The sequence below is a fragment of the Saccopteryx leptura genome, chromosome 4, assembly GCF_036850995.1.
Source record: "Saccopteryx leptura isolate mSacLep1 chromosome 4, mSacLep1_pri_phased_curated, whole genome shotgun sequence".
Lineage (NCBI taxonomy): Eukaryota > Metazoa > Chordata > Mammalia > Chiroptera > Emballonuridae > Saccopteryx > Saccopteryx leptura.
This window is the reverse complement of record NC_089506.1, coordinates 110,141,757-110,161,834: the sequence shown is the minus strand read 5'-3', so window position 1 is coordinate 110,161,834 and position 20,078 is coordinate 110,141,757. Positions and strand designations below refer to the sequence as shown.

General features: G+C 44.0%; 1 protein-coding gene across 1 annotated transcript in view; it reads left to right on the top strand.

Moving 5' to 3' along the window:
- Nucleotides 1-8,567, top strand: part of RUBCNL (rubicon like autophagy enhancer) — a 36,031-nt gene extending 27,464 nt beyond the window's left edge. The window contains exons 12-16 of the mRNA XM_066383734.1: nucleotides 407-645; nucleotides 1,570-1,631; nucleotides 5,807-5,960; nucleotides 6,603-6,693; nucleotides 8,352-8,567. Coding sequence (XP_066239831.1) covers nucleotides 407-645; nucleotides 1,570-1,631; nucleotides 5,807-5,960; nucleotides 6,603-6,693; nucleotides 8,352-8,446 — 641 coding nt within the window. The 3' untranslated portion in view covers nucleotides 8,447-8,567. The remainder of the gene's footprint in view (nucleotides 1-406; nucleotides 646-1,569; nucleotides 1,632-5,806; nucleotides 5,961-6,602; nucleotides 6,694-8,351) is intronic.
- Nucleotides 8,568-20,078: the final 11,511 nt, after the last annotated feature.

The following is a 20,078-nucleotide window of genomic DNA, read 5'->3' as shown; positions in this document are numbered from 1 at the left end:
AGGACCTCTGGAAGGGATTCTGACCTGCCCTTCCTTAGCCTTCCTGCCAGAGACAAGTCCAGAGACAAGTCTGGACTCTCAGTCCCACCAGATGTCCAGACCCTAAATCTCACACTCGTTTGGCTACTCCTAGTTCACACTGCCCATCTTACAAACCCAGCAATACTTTGGGAAGGTTCTATTTTCCCAACATCTACTCCACAAAAACAGGGCTGATGAATAGCTACGACTGAAGGCCTCCAGTCCCTGCCACAGCTTCCCCAGCTGCCATGAGGCTGAGGATGGCTTTCCCAGCACCTAAACAGCGCTCTGAGCCTTGACCACGTGCAGTTGGAGGGGAGGCTACCCAGGGCAGGTTTTCAGCGTCCTCCCGCTAGGGCTGACTCCTAGCTTGTGTGCTCCGCAGAGTTTGTGAAGCGGCTCCGCTACTGTGAGTACCTGGGCAAGTATTTCTGCGACTGCTGCCACTCCTACGCGCAGTCCTGCATCCCCGCGCGGATTCTGACCACGTGGGACTTCAGGAAGTACCACGTCAGCAATTTCTCCAAACGCCTGCTGGAGAGGATATGGCACCAGCCCGTTTTCAATTTGCTGAACGTCAGCCCCAACCTTTATGCGAAGGCCAAGGAGCTGGACAGAGTGCGGGTGAGCAGCTGCCTCCTTGGGGAACCAAGGCCAGCGGCTGAAAGGGTCCCGCTGCCGCATACACACACATCACACCCATCAGGGACAGACCCCCTGAGGGGCGGGTTCACTACCTACCCTCCGGTGGATTAACTTTATGCCTCGGCTTCTGCTTGCACTAGCTCTTGCAAAGGCACCATGTCAAATTTCATATTTATGCATAGTTTTGCAAATTACACATAGCTTTTACATTTTATTTATTATTCTTAAAAATAAAAATTGTATATGTTTGAGTGTACAGCATGACTTGATACGCAGTGAAATAATGGCTAGTCAATTAATATATCTGTCTCCTCACATAGCTACCTTTATGTATTTGTGTGTGTGAGGTGAGAGCACCTGAAATCAAATTTCCAGTATTCCATACAGTATTGTGAACTATAGTCCTCACGCTCTGGTTACATCTCTAGACTTATTCATTCTACACAACTGCAACTAGATGCCCTTTGACCGACATCTCCCCATTTCCTCCACCTCCTCGCCCCTAGGAACCATCGTTTAACTCTCTTGCTTCTATGTACTTGACATTATTAGATTCCACATACAAGTGAGACCATGCAGTTTTTTTGTAAGTCTGGCTTGTTTCACTCAGTGTCCTTCAGGACCATCCATGTTGTTGTAAATGGCAGGATCTTCTTCTTTTATACATAGTTGTGTATTTTTCTTAAAGCCTACAATCTTGTGTAAATTTCAAGGTCCACAAAACCTGGGTCCATCTTGGACCCTCTGTGAATCTCTGGACTCAAGCATGAACACCTGCTGTATAGACTTTACTTCAAAGGCTTGTTTTATAGAGTTGTAGCATTTCAAGTTAGAAATAACATTTAAATCTGACATCTACACTTCCAGTGTCATTTATTACGTTATGATTGTTTCTGACATTAGGAAATCCAGGAGCAGCTGTTTCATATCAAGAAGCTGTTGAAGACTTGCAGATTTGCTGAAAGGTACTACTGTTGGCTGGGACAGACAGTCTGGGCATATGAATTGGGAGGACTGATCACCTCCACACACTTGCTAATCTTCTGTGTGCCTTCTGGTCCGGCTCCTCCAATATTCAGTCCTCCCTAGGTACCTGCAGATTGGTTCCAGGTCCCCCTGTGGATCCCAAAGTGTTCAAATCCCTTCTATAAAATGGCACAGTATTTGCACATAATATATATATATATATATTTATATATATATATATCATATTTGTATATAGGCTACAGCAGGTGTGCCTACTCATCCTTCCCATGGAATCAGCATAGTGGTTGGCACATGGCAAGTTAAAGCTTTGCTTTTTAAAACTTTCTGTTATTTTTTCTTTATGTGTGTGTTTTTTGTTGTTTTTTTTTACAGAGACAGAGAGAGAGTAAGAGAGAAGGATAGATAGGGACAGACAGACAGGAACGGAGAGAAATGAGAAACATCAATCATAAGTTTTTTGTTGCAACACCTTAGTTGTTCATTGACTGCTTTCTCATATGTCCCTTGACCACCGGCTTTCAGCAGACCGAGTAACCCCTTGCTCGAGTCAGCGACCTTGGGTCCAAGCTGGTGAGCTTTGCTCAAACCAGATGAGCCAGCGCTCAAGCTGGCGACCTCAGGGTCTTGAACCTGAGTCCTTCCGCATCCCAGACTAATGCTCTCTACACTGCGCCACCGCCTGGTCAGGCTGTTATTTTTTCTTTCTGAATATTTTTGTTCTCTGCTTGGTTGAATCCTTGAATGATAAACCCAATGTGCAGATACAGGAGACTGACTATAATGACCTTGTATCTCTCTTTGAGAATGCAAACCTTCTCTTTAAAGTTATTAAGCCTTCTAGCTCCCTAGTAATAAATCTACTTTGTTTAGAAGAATAGGCCAGTACAAGGATGAAACAACTCAAGCCAGTGGCCTTTTTATTATTTTTAAATTGTGGAATAAACATAACAAAAGGTACCATCTTATAATTTTGGGTATGTAGTTCAGTGTGGTTAAGTACAGTAACATTGGTGTACAACCATCACCACCATCCATCTCCAGAACTCTTTTCATCTTGTGAAACCCAAACTCTGTCTGTTACACTCCTTCCCCTCAGCCCCTGGCGATACCGTTCTACTGTATGTATCTAGGAATTTGACTACTCTGAGTACCTCATATAAGTGAAATCATACTGTATTTTGTAACTGTCTTATTTCACTTAGCATAACATGGTCATGCTTTGTCCAAGTTGTGGCATATGAGAGAATGGGCTTTCTTTTTAAGGTTTAATGTCTGTATATACCACATTTTGTTTTGTTCATTCATCCATCTTGGATTACTTTCACCATCAGTTATTGTGAATGGTGTTTCTGTGAACATGGATGTACCAATGGCTTTTTAAAAGCCGCTGATAGAGAAGTTTGTCAAACTTTTATTGGCTGTATAATACTCTAGGTCAGGGGTCCCCAAACTTTTTACACAGGGGGCCAGTTCACTGTCCCTTAGACCATTGGAGGGCCGCCACATAGAGTGCTCCTCTCACTGACCACCAATGAAAGAGGTGCCCCTTCCAGAAGTGTGGCGGGGGCCAGATAAATGGCCTCAGGGGGCCACATGCAGTCCGCGGGGCATAGTTTGGGGATGCCTGCTCTAGGCTATGAGGTGGTGATAATTTAAGTATCTCTGTATTACTGATATATTTTTAACTGAATAGATTTTAAATATTAAAAATAAAAATAAAAATATTTAAGTATTAAAATTGATTTTAAGACTTTATAGATAACTTGTAAGACGTTATAATAACTTTTGTTATTTAAAAAACAAGTTAACATAATACCCTCTGGGTCCATCCATGCTTCTGCAAATGGTAAGAGTTCATTCATTTTCATGGCCGAGTAACATTCCATTGCCATATATATCATATCTTCTTTATCCAGTTGTCTCTTAATGGGCACTTGAGTTGCTTTCATAGTTTGTCTATTTTAAATAGTGCTGCAGTAAACATAGGGATACATATCTCTTTTCAAATTAGTGGTTTGGATTTCTTCAGACAAATACCCAGAAGTAGGATTGCTGGATCATATGGAAGTTTTATTTTTAAGTTTTAGAGTAACCTTCATATTGTGAAATAAGTCAATTAGAGAAAAACAAAGACCATATGATTTTACTTATATGTGCAATCTAAAAAAAGAAAATAAAACTAAACTTATCAGAGGGATAAGCCACTATGCTATACACGTAAAACAAATATAATATTGAATGTCAACTGTAATTGAAAAATAAAAGCCCTGGCCGGTTGATTCAGCAGTAGAGTGTTGGCCTGGTGTGTGGAAAGACTGGCTTTGATTCTGGTCAGGGCACACAAGAAAAGCACCCATCTGCTTCACCACCACCCCCTCCCCTCCCCCCCCCCCACTCTCTCTCTTTTCCTCCCACAGCCATGGCTTGGTTTGAACAAGTTGGCCTCAAGTGCTAAAGATGGCTCTGTGGCCTCACTTCAGGCTCTAAAATAGCTCATTGCCAAGCAGTGGAACAGCGGCCCCAGATGGGCAGAGCATCCCCCTGAGAAGGCTTGCTGGGTGGATCCCCGTGGGGGCACATACATACTGGAATCTTGTCGCTGCCTCCTGCCTCTCATTTAAAAAAAAATTAAAATAAATTTTATTTAAACTTAAGTTTTAGTTTAATCTCTGCCCACATCCATAGGTGTGCCCTTAGGGTAAACTTCTAGAAGTGGAGTTTCCGGAAGTCATGGTAATAAAGGTATAGGCATGAATGTTTTGGCAGAGATAAAGATTTTTAAATGGAAAAAAGGAGTTTACTCAAGGAGTTAAGATTATTTGTTGTAATAGGATCATAGGTTTAAAGATTTTGTTCTAAAGCTTCTTTTAGCTTCTAATCTTTACACATTGATGATATGTTACTTTTGAATTAAATTTCTTGGAGAGGAGCATGTCTTTTGTAGTCATTTGGCCTTGAGCTCTACCTTATCCCATTGGTGTGACAGGTTAATTACTCCTCAGACTCTCAGCATTTTAGTCTGTAACCTGTAACAATATCCACAATTCTTACTGTCTACAACAATCTATTGAATATGCATTCTGTGTTTCAGATGAAACTCAACAGTACTTACAGTCCAGGGAGAAAATCTGCACAACAGCTCTTGCTGGTCTGTGCGTTAGATACTTGTGTACAGAGCCCTGAGGGTGCAGGAGAGCGATTATTTCACATGGGGTAGGGCAGGGAAGGGAGCAGGCAGGGGTTCCAGACAAAGAGCCTTAGCTGGAAGGGGAAGCAGTGTGAGCGTGCACCCAGGCTGATGGAGAAGTGAATATGGTTTGGTGTCACTAGAATGTCAGGCCCTGTGTAGGCAGTGGCTGGCTTGGGAACGCAGTGTGCCAATGGCTTTTTAAAAGCCCCTGATAGAGAAGTTTGTCAAACTTTTATTGGCTGTATAATACTCTAGGCTATGAGATGGTGATAATTTAAGTATTTCCATATTACTGATAGATTTTTTAACTGAATAGATTTTAAATATTAAAAATAAAAATAAAATAAAATATTTAAGTATTAAATATTGAAGTGTGTGGCGATGCTGCTCCCTGATTTAGAGAACCCAGGAGGAGAGCAGGAGGGTTGGGGAAGGTCACACTTCAGTTTTGAATGCCTTTGGGACATCCAGGTGCCTGTGACCAGTGCACAGTCGGGTCCCTGAGTCTAGAGCTCAGTCCTGAACTTGAGGATTTGGGAGTTACAGGCCTGCTCATGAGCAAGTTGCTGTTCTGCCGGCTGGGGCCACTGTCAGTGGAAGACTGGAAATTGAGCTGGAATTAGTAAGGCAGTGAGTTTTATCCAAGGACACATGTTTAAGACTTGAAGTAACATTCAGTTTTCTTTTGCTCAGTGTGTGCAGGGGCCAGCTGCAAGAGACACATGTCTCTGCTGGTTCAGTTTTTTAAAATCAGCATTTACAAATTTTTAACTTCTTGGCTTCCAAATGAACTTGCAAAATGTAAAGTGATGAGTAAGATCAACTTGTTCTTGGGTCTATTTTTTTAAAAAATTGAGTTAAAATGTGTGAGTGCCAGGAGAAAACAATGCCTGCTCCCCCATTGCCTCCGCCCCCGGCCTCCGTGGGTGGGTTCTTGAATCCTCTGTGTTTCCTCCCTGGCAGGACATTAAAGGAATTCGAGCAGCAGCCCAGACACCTGACGGATGAGCTCTACCTCTTCTCCCTGGAGGACTTGGTCAAGGTCAAAAAGGGGCTGCTGGTGCCCTTGCTCAAGGACATTCTGAAAGCTTCCCTTGCCCATGTGGCCAGCTGTGAGGTAAGGTTCACAGGGGACATGTGTGCCCCTGAGCTGTCCCTTCCTATGCGTCAGGGCCTGTGCTGGGTGTTCTGTACTTTACATCATTTAACCTTTACAAACCCTGGTGGAAGAGCTGGCAGTACTATTTCCAAATGAGAAGAGTAAGGTTCACAGCTGTTAAGTAACAGGCCAAGCTAGTCAAGAGCAAGGCTGGGATGCAAGCCTGGGCCAAGGGACTCCCGAGTCCGAGTGCCCAGCCCTGCTTGGAGCCCACCTCGACTCCCATCTGCCCTGATGTGCCACACACAGCAGCGTCAACTCAGGATCCACTAGAACAGGAGCTCTTTGTCAGGGCTGAAGAATCGTGTAGTACAACTATCAGAGACAAAATTCAGTCGTTTAAGAATCCCTGTTTAACATCACGATCTTACTCTGGTGCCTTCATCCAACTTGCTATGGGATTTCTTTATGCAAAATGAGTGCACATTTATTCTGATCCATTCATTGCAGCAGAATATGAATGACATCATGTTCCTTTCAGAGGTTGGAATTGTACACATTTAAAAGTGGATGCTTATAAAGTCTTGTAAGGGGGCAGCTCAGGTTCTCCGTCGAAAGAGACGTCAGCAGCGCAGATTCTAACTCTGACTCCTCTCACAGCTGTGTCAAGGGAAGGGCTTCATCTGTGAATTTTGCCAGAGCCCAGCAGTCATCTTCCCGTTTCAGACTGCAACATGTAGAAGATGTTCAGGTATCTTAATAAGTTAATAACATGTAACTTAATAATTTATTAACTAGGTGCAAAGTAAACAAGTTTAATAACAAGCACAAAATAAACTTAAGCTCAATAATAACTAAATAACATTTCTTTAAATTATAATGATGCTGGTGTTGTATTTATAGGTTGACTTGGAGCTAATAAAGCTTGGGTGCACAGGAAGGAATATTTGGGTATGGCAGGGGTAAGGAGTAATGTCTCCTGGTACAGGGTTTGGAGAGAGGAAGTAGATGCTGTTTTGCCTGTGCTCTGATTCTTTCTTTTTTTTCTTTTTTTTGTATCCTTCCGAAGCTGGAAATGGGGAGAGACAGTCAGACTCTCGCATGCGCCCCACTGGGATCCACCCGGCACGCCCACCAGGGGCGTTGCTCTGCCCACCAGGGGGCTATGCTTTGCCCCTCCGGGGCGTCGCTCTGTTGTGACCAGAGCCACTCCAGCGCCTGGGGCAGAGGCCAAGGAGCCATCCCCAGCGCCCGGGCCATCTTTGCTCCAATGGAGCCTCAGCTGCGGGAGAGGAAGAGAGAGACAGAGAGGAAGGAGAGGGGGAGGGGTGGAGAAGCAGACGGGCGCCTCTCCTGTGTGCCCTGGCCGGGAATCGAACCCGGGACTTCCGCACGCCAGGCCGACGCTCTACCACTGAGCCAACCGGCCAGGGCCTGTGCTCTGATTCTTCTACATCAGGGCAAGCTACACCATCCCTTTTGTAATTGGATCATGGTCATGCCCAATGCTGAAGTGTTACCTCTGGCTTGTTTCGTGCTACAGTGACAGAGCTGAGTAGTTGTTATGGAGCCCATATGGCCCACAGGGCTTAAGACATTTACTATCTAGCTGTTTACAGAAAAGATTTGCAGGTACTCTGTCTGTACTGTGTTAGTGCCCCAGAAATCCTGTGTTATCTCAGCTGTTTCACAGGAGAGATCTGGTAATGAAATCTGCCTTCGCCCTTGATATAAGCAGGCCCTCCTCTTAGACCACGCAAGTGTTGTCTCCCCAACTCATTTTGCAGTGTTACAGAGTGGGTTCCCAGCAGGCGCAATGCTGAGGAAGGGATTTGTATGCAGGAAGTTCACTTAGGCATACTCGTGGGCTCAGCACCCACAGGGGTGTGAAGACAGCGGATCAGACAGAGGGGGAAGTGAAACTGGCATGGCCACAGTGAGGCTCAGCACATCTCACAGGGAGCTCTGAAGTGGGAATGGCCTTCAGCCTTGCCTCACATTGAGGACCAGGGGCCAGCCAAGTGCTTAAACCCCACACTGACCAGTCAGTCACCTGACACAAAGCTGGTGCTAACAAGGAGACATGACCTTGAGCTAGGCAGCTCTCTCCAATTAGGGCCATTTCCAGAGAAGGGGCTCTACCTCCAGAGCCATTGGCTACCCATACTCTCAGCAGCTGGCGGGATGTCCCTTGGGCAGATTTGGAAGGTACTCTTCTCATGGGTACTCATGTTCACAACCTTTTAAAGACTTTATAATCCCTCTGAGTTTCAACATGCATGATTTCCTTTGGGAAGACTCTGGTTTCTGGACTCAGGCCCCCTCTCTCCTCAGGATGGGGATGAATGTCTGTACGTGTGTGAGAAAGCAAGATAGCCCATTTGCTGATGGTGTCCTCCTTGCTTGCAGGGTGCAGAGCTTGCTTTCACAAGCAGTGTTTCCGGTCCTCTGAGTGTCCCCGCTGTGCAAGGATCACAGCTCGGAGAAGGCTTTTGGAAAGTTGACCCTCTGCAGCGACATGATGCCCTCAGTACTGTGAAAAAGACTGTTCAACACACCTTATGATAGCACCAATTTGTATCTATTATTGATAACATTGTTTTAGATATCAAGTATTACATATTTTTTTAAATTCGTCAATATTCTTTTTATTACATATTTAATAAATTTTATTTATTTAATAAATTTTAAAAGAATGCAGATTCTTTGTCATTAAGCGAAGGGTTGTCTGTTACTGGTGGTTTTGTTTACAAATGTTCATTGTTTTTGCTGCTACTGTTTATTTTAAGAATTCTTTATACTTATGTTGTATTCCTTTTTTTTTTAGAGGTTTTATCTATTTATTCAATGTAAAGAGTAGTGAGAGAGAGGGAGAGAGGGAGAGAGAGAGAGAGAGAGAGAAAGGAGGGAGGAGCAGGAAGCATCAACTCCCATATGTGCCTTGACCAGGCAAGCCCAGGGTTTCAAACCGGTGACCTCAGCGTTCCAGGTCAACGCTTTATCCACTGCACCACCACAGGTCAGGCACTTACATTGTATTTTAATAGTTGTACTTAAGTAATGTTAGAGCTTATTTTTTTTATGAATTGTAACTAATGAATTGAATCTCTTAGTTCCTCTTCCTGTAAATTTTGTGAAACAGAATGGTGCTTCCACTGAACAAAAATGCAACCAAAAATGCCTTTATTTTTTGCTTAAAAGCCATGTTGTGTTGCACCAGTAGACTTTACTTATTCCAGGGTTTGTGTAGAAAGTACACATTACTTCTGCTGTTACATCTATTTCAAGATGAGTTTGTGTTGCTTACCTGCCTGTGGAGGTGCCATTTGAAGCAGTTGCCTCTAGGTGGCGCTCTTTCAGATGGCTCAAATCAGCTATTTATGTCATCTCTGTTCAACAAACTAAGTCAAGGGATGCATGGGCGAGTGAAACCTTATTCCTGCCCTTTAGGATATTGTCTAGTCTAGTAGATATAAAATTGGACATAAGATATTTGAAGACTGAAATAAGATGTAGGAAAATATTCTTAATAACAATATGATAAAGTGGTACAGACAATCCCCTATCCCAGGGGTCCCCAAACTACGGCCCGCGGGCCGCATGCAACCCCCTGAGGCCATTTATCCGGCCCCCGCCGCTCTTGCAGAAGGGGCACCTCTTTCATTGGTGGTCAGTGAGAGGAGCATAGTTCCCATTGAAATACTGGTCAGTTTGTTGATTTAAATTTACTTGTTCTTTATTTTAAATATTGTATTTGTTCCTATTTTGTTTTTTTACTTTAAAATAAGATATGTGCAATGTGCATAGGGATTTGTTCATAGTTTTCTTTATAGTCCGGCCCTCCAACGGTCTGAGGGACAGTGAACTGGCCCCCTGTGTAAAAAGTTTGGGGACCCCTGCCCTATCCAGTCCCATGTACGTGAGAGGTGTGTGTGTGTGTGTGTGTGTGTGTGTGTGTGTATGTTTTCAGTTAAGTAACATTGCATACATGAACGAAATGAGTGTCTACTATCTGGTGTTTTCTCATCTTGTCACTTGTTTTCCCGTCCTGATGCCTCTGCTAGGTCTGTGCTCCCATTTATTATTTAAGCCATGTCTCTTTTAAATAGAAATATTGTCACATAAGATAAGATAAATAAAATAAATTTTTTTTGTAATTATTCTTTTTTTTGTGTGGCAGAGACAGAGAGAGTCAGAGAGAGGGACAGAGAGGGACAGACAGACAGGAACGGAGAGATGAGAAACATCAATTCTTCGTTGTGGCTCCTTAGTTTCTCATTGATTGATTTCTCATATGTGCCTTGACCGTGGGGCTACAGCAGACCGAGTGACCTCTTGCTCGAGCCAGGGACTTTGGGCTCAAGCTGGTGAGCTTTGCTCAAACCAGATGATCCCACGCTCAAGCTGGCGACCTCAAGATCTTGAACCTGGGTCCTCCGCATCCCAGTCCAACGCGCTATCTACTGCGCCACTGCCTGGTCAGGCAAAATTATTCTTACCATAGCTTATATTCCATGTTAGGAATCAAGGGTCAGAGTGGTATATTGATATTCCTTATCATAGCTATATGAGGTGCATGCCAGTATCTCCATTTTACAGGTAAGGAAACTGAAGCTTCAAAAAGAGAACTAACACACCTCTGTTCCCAGGAGTAGTGCACGGTAGAATGGGGTTGGCAGTTGAGTCGGCCTGCCTCCAAAGCCCATATTCCTACTCCCTGCTTCTTCTGTGGTATCATTTTGAGACAATATGAGCAAAATCAACTTCAACCTGTAAGTGCCGCTCTGACCTAAGTTAGTGGCATTGGGCTGAGCACTATCTCACAATGCCTTGCATTGATTTGAGGAAGTCGCTGTGGCTTAGCATTGCTTTACAGTCTTCCTGTTCAGGTGCTGTGTTTGCAAAGCACCACTGAGGGTGTGTGTGGCAAATCTTTGATGCTGAGGAAGAGTGCACAGAAGCTCTCAGGAAACAGTGCTTTTGATTTTGTCATTTTGAGCAAGAATGAAGCAATTTAAATAAACACTCCACAGATTGGGCTGAGACATACTTCCTCCCCACGGTGATAGGAGAGGCTCCTTCCCAGCAAGGTGCCTACTAGAATGGAGAAGTGGTTCCAGCCCACATGCAGCACTTTTGTAGGGAAGTAATCAGTTGTGACATATGTTGCTCTTTAATGGGATTTACTCCTTACGTGTTTTTTTCTGTGCAACTCTTCCATAAAGAAGATGAAAACTTGGTCTTTCCCATCAGAGTGTCACCCACAGTGAGGCATCCAGTTGCAGCAGTAATTAATTTTCTGCACGGTTCACTTGGGAACAATTCCAGTAACAATTTCTTTATAGTCATAACTCTCAGCTGCAGGTAGGGAGCTGTACCGGGGGAAGAATATAGGGAGTGAGGGGGATGAAGCATTCCAAAGACATTCTGGTGTGATTCTTCTTTTCAAGCCAGTTGGGGAATTATTTATGTAAAGACAGAGTCCTTAAATGATTACTTTTTTTAAAAAACATGTTTCAAAAGATGCTTACAAATAAGGTAATGCAATTCTCTACCTCATCCACCTTTGGAGATAACCTCAGAAGACTCATGACTGTGAGGCTTCCTGTGTGTGATATCTGGCTCATGTTAAATCAGCAGAGACCTGGTGACTGAGACAGAAGTTCTAATCTCCTTCTTGACCTGCCTACAATGCAGCAAGATGAGGAAGTTACCTGGCTGCATTAGCTCACCAGTGCTGGCTTCCAGAGACACAAGCCTGCAAACCAGCTTCCCTCCTACAGAGCTCTCCTGCTGCTGCCCCAGGCAGAGCTAGAGAAGCTTCTAATTAATTGCTCATTTGGGAAGGATCCCCTTCTGCTTCCTCTCGACTCTCATCACATTGTTCTCATCCTCAGTCCCATTCACTTTAAACAAATTTTAACAGTAAGAATAAATTTAAAAAGCCATTCAATAGGTTATTTATTTAGTAAGCACTGTTGCCAGACATTAAAGGATGCTGTTGGGTAAGGGCTTGACTATAGACTCAGCCAGATCTGAGCTCTCCCTCCTGGGCTCAGTTTGTTACAAGAGTCAAACACGAGCACATTGCCTTGCCACCGAAGGTGGAAGGCTCCAGGGGACAGCTTCTCAATCAATAGTCAATAGAAAATGGCTTAACAGTAGCTGGTGGATGAACTTTATTACATCAAGGTATTGGACACTGCTTCCATTAACAATGGACCTGTAAGAAAAACAAGAAGTGTGTGTTAACAGTTTGCAGCACGTTTATCAATATCTGGCTCCCCTTCTTGGGCACACAGTTAAACCACAGGTCTTAGTTCCCTAGCATCTGGGTGAACCAATGTGGCCCAAGGGTGGTGGACGAAATACAAGTGGAAACGATGCATATGACTTCCAGTCTGGTCTTAAAGCATCCTGACTGACCTTCCACTCTCATTTTTCTCTGCTTGTCTGAAAGTTAAGGACAATGGGACAGTAGGGCCATGTAATGGGAAAAGCCCAGATTCCTAAGTAATTAAAAGAGAACCACTCAGAAGTGAGGTGCCTGAATTGGATCTTGCATGATTAAAGGTAAACCTTTATTTTATTAAATTACTGTCATTTTGTTGTGCTTGTTACAGCAGCATCACATAGCCATCCCTGACTAATGCAAGAGGTCCTGATGCCTGCTGTCGGATGGATGAGCAAGTGGAGGAAAAGCTTGTCACATAGATGGCAAAAGCCATTCTACTGTCTTTAAGTTATACAGTATTATCCAGCATGCTTTTTTTTCTGTGACAGAGACAGAGAGACAGATAGGGACAAACAGACAGAAAGAGAGAGATGAGAAGCATCAATTCTTTATTGCAGCACCTTAGTTGTTCATTGATTGTTTTCTCATATGTGCCCATATGTTTTCTCATATGGGGGGCTACAGCAGAGCGAGTGACCCCTTGCTCAAGCCAGTGACCTTGGGTTCAAGTTGGTGAGCTGTGATCAAACCAGATGGACCTGCGCTCAAGCCGGCAACCTCGGGGTTTCGAACCTGGGTCCTCTGCTCCCAGTCTATCTCTCTATCCACTGTGCCACCGCCTGATCAGGCTATCTAGTATCCTTTATATTAAAAAATAAATGCATAGCAGAAGTAAAAGAAATTATTTGACTTCACATTCATCTCCATTCCCACTTACGTTCTTTTTCACAGCGACATTTTTGAAAAAAGTATTTTTTTTCTTTCTTTATTTTCAGACTTATTTTCTCCCAGTGAAATAGTTTTAAATGACTTCCACATTTATAACTTCAGCCCTGACCTTTTTCTCAGCTCCAGAGTGATGTAACCAAACAGCCTGCTCAACAGCTATAGCTGTACTGCATTTTTCCACATAAGCCAAACACCTAGGTATCATTCTTGTTTTCCATTTTCCCTCAGACTCCAGACCCATCAATGAACTATGTCAGCTCTACTTCCAAACATTTTGGTGGAGAACTTACCGCTACCACTGCTATTGCAACAGTCTAAACCACCGTCTTCCTCCTGGACTTCTATTACATCGAACCACATGGAATTGCTGCTATTTTATTATCTTGGGCTACAAAAGGGCAATTTCACATGGTTCAACCTAATTAATGGCTTCCTAGCCAATTCCTGTTTCCATGCTTGTCCCTCTACAATCTATTCCCCCCACACAGAGTAGTCTTCATAGAGGATATAAAGTAGATCTTATATCTCCAGGGCTTAAACCTTCTGAAAGTTCTCTACAGCATTTAAAATTAAGTCTGAAATCTTCACCTAAGTCTGTTTGTTCCCTGTTGGATCAGACCACTACAGTCTCCTAAATAATCCCACTCTTTCCCCAATCGGGCACCCCTGAAGAAGTCCTCTTGCCCTTCCCATATGTTTCCCATAATCCCACTCTTTCCCCAATCAGGAACCCCTGAAGAAGTCCTCTTGCCCTTCCCATAGGTTTTCCATAATCCCACTCTTTCCCCAGTCGGGCACCCCTGAAGAAATCCTCTTGCCCTTCCCATAGGTTTCCCATAATCCCACTCTTTCCCCAATCGGGCACCCCTGAAGAAGTCCTCTTGCCCTTCCCATAGGTTTCCCATAATCCCACTCTTTCTCCAATCGGGCACCCCTGAAGAAGTCCTCTTGCCCTTCCCATAGGTTTCCCATAATCCCACTCTTTCCCCAGTCGGGCACCCCTGAAGAAGTCCTCTTGCCCTTCCCATAGGTTTCCCATAATCCCACTCTTTCCCCAGTCGGGCACCCCTGAAGAAGTCCTCTTGCCCTTCCCATAGGTTTCCCATAATCCCACTCTTTCCCCAGTCGGGCACCCCTGAAGAAGTCCTCTTGCCCTTCCCATAGGTTTCCCATAATCCCACTCTTTCCCCAGTCGGGCACCCCTGAAGAAGTCCTCTTGCCCTTCCCATAGGTTTCCCTCTCTGCAGCCCCAAGTCCCTCCTCCACACTTTCTCTTGAGATACAGAGAATTATAATGACCCAGGGTTTAGAGTTGGAAAAATATTTGGATCCTTTTACTTTTAATTCTGTGATTTGTGGTAGATTTTCCAGTTTCTTGACATTAAGGTTCCTTATTTGTAAAATGGTGATAATATATCTCAGAGGGCTATTGTGCAGATTAAATGATGTAAATTATTAAAAGTGCTTAGTATCCTGTCCAGTACTTTGTATATAAAATCGGTGTTTACCACCCGATTTTAAAACTACTCTGCCTTACTTTGTCCATCCTCTTTTCCTTTCCAAATCATTACTTCTCTATACTTTTTGATTCAGCCCTGATTTAATTCACACATCGGAATCACCTGACCCTATGAGTCTTCTGTCAGAAAAATACCAGCCTTTCGAAGGATTTTCTTTCTATCAGATCACTTGTCTTTGGAATGTGAGCTGACTGTTTTGGCTCATGGGTATGTGAGAAGAATGGAAAACAGAGAATCCACAGTCAGGACACCCACATTGGAAGGCTCAGACACCTTATTTTCTTTTAAAAGTTTTTAAAATTTATTCATTTTAGAGAGAAAGGGAGAGAGAGCAAGGGAAATCTCGATGCATTGTTCTACCCATTCATGCTCTCATTGGTTATTCCTTATGTGTCCTGACCCAGAATTGAACCCGAAATCTTAGCATATGGGGATGACACACTAACCAACTGAGCTCCCCAGCCAGGGTTGAAGACTTAGGCACTTTCAAGACATGTGACATTGTACAAGGCCGTTAGCTTCTCTGAGTCGGTTTTTAACACCCACCTTGCAGTGTTGTGATGATGAGAAGTAAAAGTACTATATGTAAAGCTCCATAGAGATGTAACTTAGAACAGTTCTTCTTTTCTGATGCTAATACCCATAGAAACAGATAGCCTGTGACTTTCACTCTCAGGGGACATGTAAATTGCTATTGGCTTACTTGAGAGTCACTTCCCAACCAGTCTCTCTCATTGTCAGAGCCTGGATTGGGCCCCAACTTTGGATGAGACCATTGGCATGGGTAGTGACACAGATCTATTAAAGTTGCCAGATTTGGCAAATAAAAAATAGACCTTCCCCCAGTTAAGTTTGAATATCATATAAACAGAAAGTAAGTTTTAAATATAAGTATATTCTGTGTAATTGTGTGTGTGCGCGTGTGTGTGTGTGTGTGTGTGAAACTGAACTTTGTAGAAAGCTGGGTGGACACCAGTCCTGTGTTATAGCTATTTATTGTGGCCTAGGAGCTAATGTGACATTTTGATTACACCCTGGCCAGCTTTCCAGGGCACATGCCACCTGTTGGCCAGTCATTATACCCAGGGAGCTGGTGTTGGTGCCATGGTCAACTCAGGATGCTAATGGTGTGTGGCTCTGCATGGAGCTGTCCTGGTTCAGAAAGACTGAGCTTGATTTTCAGGTCTCTGTGCCTGCCTTCCTAGTCTGCTTCTTGAGTAACCAATGAACACCCAGCAACTCTGTGGTGACTCCTGAGTTGAAGTCAATTTAAAAATCAAGCACTGAACATCTGTCTTGCACCTGGCTTTGGGCATAGGTGTGGATCAGATCTAGTGCCTGCTTTAGAGGAGTTTGTAGCCTTGAACATTGACAGTTTCTGCAACAATCAGAATTGGCTTCTGCCAGACCTATGGTGGCGCAGTGGATAAAGCCTCGACCTAGATCACTGAGATCGCCGGTTTGAAACCCTGGGCTTACCTGGTGAAGGCACATATGGGAGTTGATGCTTCCTGCTCCTCTCCCTTTTTCTCTCTCACTTTCTCTCTCTCTCTCCTCTCTAAAATGAATAAATAAAATCTTAAAAAAAAAAAAAAAAAGAATTGGCTTCTGATTCCAGCTTCTCGATCTCTCTTGGGTTCTGAAGCATGACTCTATAAAAATACTAGAGTTAGTAGCTCTTCCTCACACCACTGGGCAAGGAGTGGGTCAGGCAGGCACCACAAACACTGCCCGGTGCTCTCCTTTTCTTGCGGAGTCATCCCAAGATCCTGGAGAAGCTTCCCCAACATGTATCCAGGGAAACACTCCATGTATATCATGAACACAAGCTCACACATGTGCAGAATTTGTTGCCCTTTTCTGACCAAACTTGATTCCAATTAGGTTTACTTCCTTTATTAACCCTTCTTCTCCTCATCCTGACATTTATGACTATGTGACATGGTGTTTCTTCTTTAGTGCCCACACGGCCAAACAGTTGGGGCAGGGTTGATCCTGGATGTCTCTGCTAACGACTTGACTCTACCTAACTCATCCAAATGGGCTGTCCTGGTTCAGCGCACCTGCAGTCCCCTCCTCTAGTCCTCTAGTTCCCTGCTGTGGAGCATATAAAGCAGAAGAAGAAAGTTGGGCCAAGATATCACACACACACACATACACGCATGCACGCACACACACTCATGCATGCATGCACATACACTGACATTTTCCAGATATGATTTGGGTTTTAGTGCTTGCTAGATCTGTGACCCATTAGCCAATTGCACCTATAAGGGTTGTGGCAAGTTATCATTGAGACCAGGTATGCAAAAATGTTTACAACCTGTGAAATGCCATTCAAGTGTTATTTTTTATCAGATACCTTATAAATGTGTGAGGACTGCTCTGATGAATACAGCAGAAAGGCGATTTGTCATTTATGTAGAGCCATATTTGTATGGCTTTTAGCCTGAGAGGAGAAAGCTGAGATAACTTGGAGGAGTTTGTTTTTATGAACTTGGGTTGGTGGTGGCAGTGAGGCTCCCAGGTGTGTGCTGCTGTAGGGTACATGTGGGCGGGTACTCTAGACGACTCCAGCCCTCCTTTGTTTGAGCCCAGTTCCTTTAACAAGGTCTCTAGGGCTCTACTGGCCAAGACTCTTGTCCTAAGGAACTTGGCACCACATAACACAAGCCAGATTCACCCGTTTATGACTATTCCCTCGGTCTTGCCAGATACATGAACCCATGCTAACAGATTAATATGTTCTCCCGGTCCTATATCAGTCTCAGAGTTGGGGGCAGGTGGGGACTTAAATAATAGCTCTTTATATTGGTGGCTTTTCTTTGTCAATGGCACCAGAGCCTATGCTGTCTGATAACAAGAGTGAAATGACTATTTATTACATATCTATTGTGTGGTAGAGGCTGAGGTTTTTACATTTTAAAGTGAATGGCCAAAGGCCTCTGGGGAAGTGACGGTGATGCCGACCCTTATACAACAAAGAGTAGACAGACATGCAAAGCTTTAGGGCCAGAGCATCCTTTGGCAGAAAGAATAACACATACAAAAGACCCAAGGTGCAAATGTTCAGAAAATAGAAGGGAGATTGTGGCTAGATACACTCAGGGAGAGAGCAGGGAGCAGGCAGGAGCGGAATTGCACGAGGCTGCCGAGGCTATGGAAAGAGTCTGGATTTTATTCTGTGTGTGCAGGAACCCTCTGGATATTGTATGAAGGTGTGTACTGAGCTCTGTTGTACAGTACTTTTGAAAGCGATCACTCAAGGAAAGGGAGTGTTTAGAGGAACCAATGGCATCTGGGTGATCAGTTCCTGGTCCAGGTGAGAGCTAATGGATCCCAGAACTGCAGTGTAGCAATGGCATTGAGAAAAGTGAATGGTCTGTTGTGTGGGCATCAATGCTGTGATTGAGAAAGACTCAGAGTGTACTCCTCTAATGGGAGGTGAAGGAACGCAGTAAACAGAAGTATGCCTTTGGTCGTGATCGCAACTGGGCACTGAGTCAGCACACGGGGAGGAGACTGGGTGAGATGAACATCCCCTCTCTCCTTTATTTCTATGACTGTTAATGTTGTTTAGGAAAGAGAAAATAAGAAAAAATCCATCTCTACAGCAGGTGGCAGCATTGCTTTTCACAGAAAGAGAAGCAGTTCATCAATTTCTATCATTATCATTATCTAGAAAATCACACTTTAGAAAGGTGATTGAACAAATAGTAATTTTAACATGTTCTTTTTCCATAAAGACAGCATGCAGCATGTCACATTTTTTTAACCTTTTTTTTACAGAGACAGAGAGAGTCAGAGAGAGGGATAGTTAGGGACAGACAGACAGGAACAAAGAGAAATGAGAAGCATCAATCATCAGTTTTTTGTTGCAACACCTTAGTTGTTCATTGATTGCTTTCTCATATGTGCCTTGACCATGGGGCTACAGCAGACCGAGTAACCCTTTGCTCGAGCCAGCGACCTTATGTCCAAGATGAGACTGCGCTCAAGCTGGCGACCTCGGGATCCTGACCCTGGGTCCTCCGCATCCCAGTCCGACGCTCTATCCACTGTGCCACCGCCTGGTCAGACTGCCACTTTTTTTTTTTTTTTAAGGTTGAGTTGTTTTTTTTCCTTTTTTCCAGTCATTCAAAGTACCACGAGTGGTTTCCTGGCGAGTCTATAGTGTCTTTACGATGTTCGTGGGAGCTTCCGAAGCTGTGATCATAGACCTGCAGTGGGAGTCGGAGGAGGACTGGGTAGTACAAAGGTTGAGAGTCTCTGGATCTAGACCACTGGATTTCAAAACTGGCTCTTATATTTACTAGTTATGTGACCTCGCGCAAGTTATTTAACTCATGTGCCTTGGTTTCTCATCTGTAAAGTGGGCATAGTAATAACCACAAGAGGTTGTTGTAAAGGTTCAATGAATTGTAAGTGTGAAGGACGTAGAGCAGTGCTGACCACATGGGGAACACACGACGATGGCCAATCATGTCGACACTGTGTGCCCTTCAGGGGTGAAGACAGCTTCGCAGAGCAGAGTGCGCAAACGGCTCATCACCCCAAGATAGGAGCCGCCAGCTACAGAATACCTTCTTACTTTCTCAAAAGTAGAATGTAGGTGGTCCAAACCCCAAGTTGAAGTGGACAAAGAGAAGCGTAATGTGCGTCCCTGCTTCTGGAATGCACTCCACCATGCAGATCCAGAGGCAGGGCAGGACCTGTATTTGCAGACAGTCCAACCTCTGCTGCTGCAGGGTCCTGATTTGAGGGTTTGGCCCAGGGGTAGTCAACCTTTTCATACCTACCGCCCACTTTTGTATCTCTGTTACTAGTAAAATTTTCTAACCGCCCACTGGTTCCACAGTAACGGTAATTTATAAAGTAGGGAAGTAACTTTATAAAATTTATAAAGCAGAGTTACAGCAAGTTAAAGCATATAATAATAATAATTACTTACCAAGTACTTTATGTCAGATTTTCGCTGTTTAGCAGAATAAATCTTTATAAAACAACTTACTATATAGTTAAATCTATCTTTTTATTTATACTTTGGTTGCTCCGCCACTGCCCACCATGAAAGCTGGATGGCCCACTAGTGGGCGGTAGGGACCAGCTTGACTGCCCGTGGTTTGGCCTCTTCTTGAACACTCTCAGAAAGCACAGCATGCACTCTCTAAGAACCTCCTCTGACTCCCTGTCATTTAGATCCCTTATCCAAACTCCACATTCAAATCAGCCTCAGTAAATGGGAATCTCCCTTTCAAGCTTCTTAGGGGTAAAGAGACACAAATTACCAACTTTGGCCACACACAGTTGATGCTGGACATGGCCCTTCTCCCTCCATATTTCCTGGCACCTTGGTCACGGATCCTGGCCGCAAGCTATGGAAGAGAGAGTAATAAAACTGCAGCTGAGGTTTTACTAAGAACAAAGGAACTG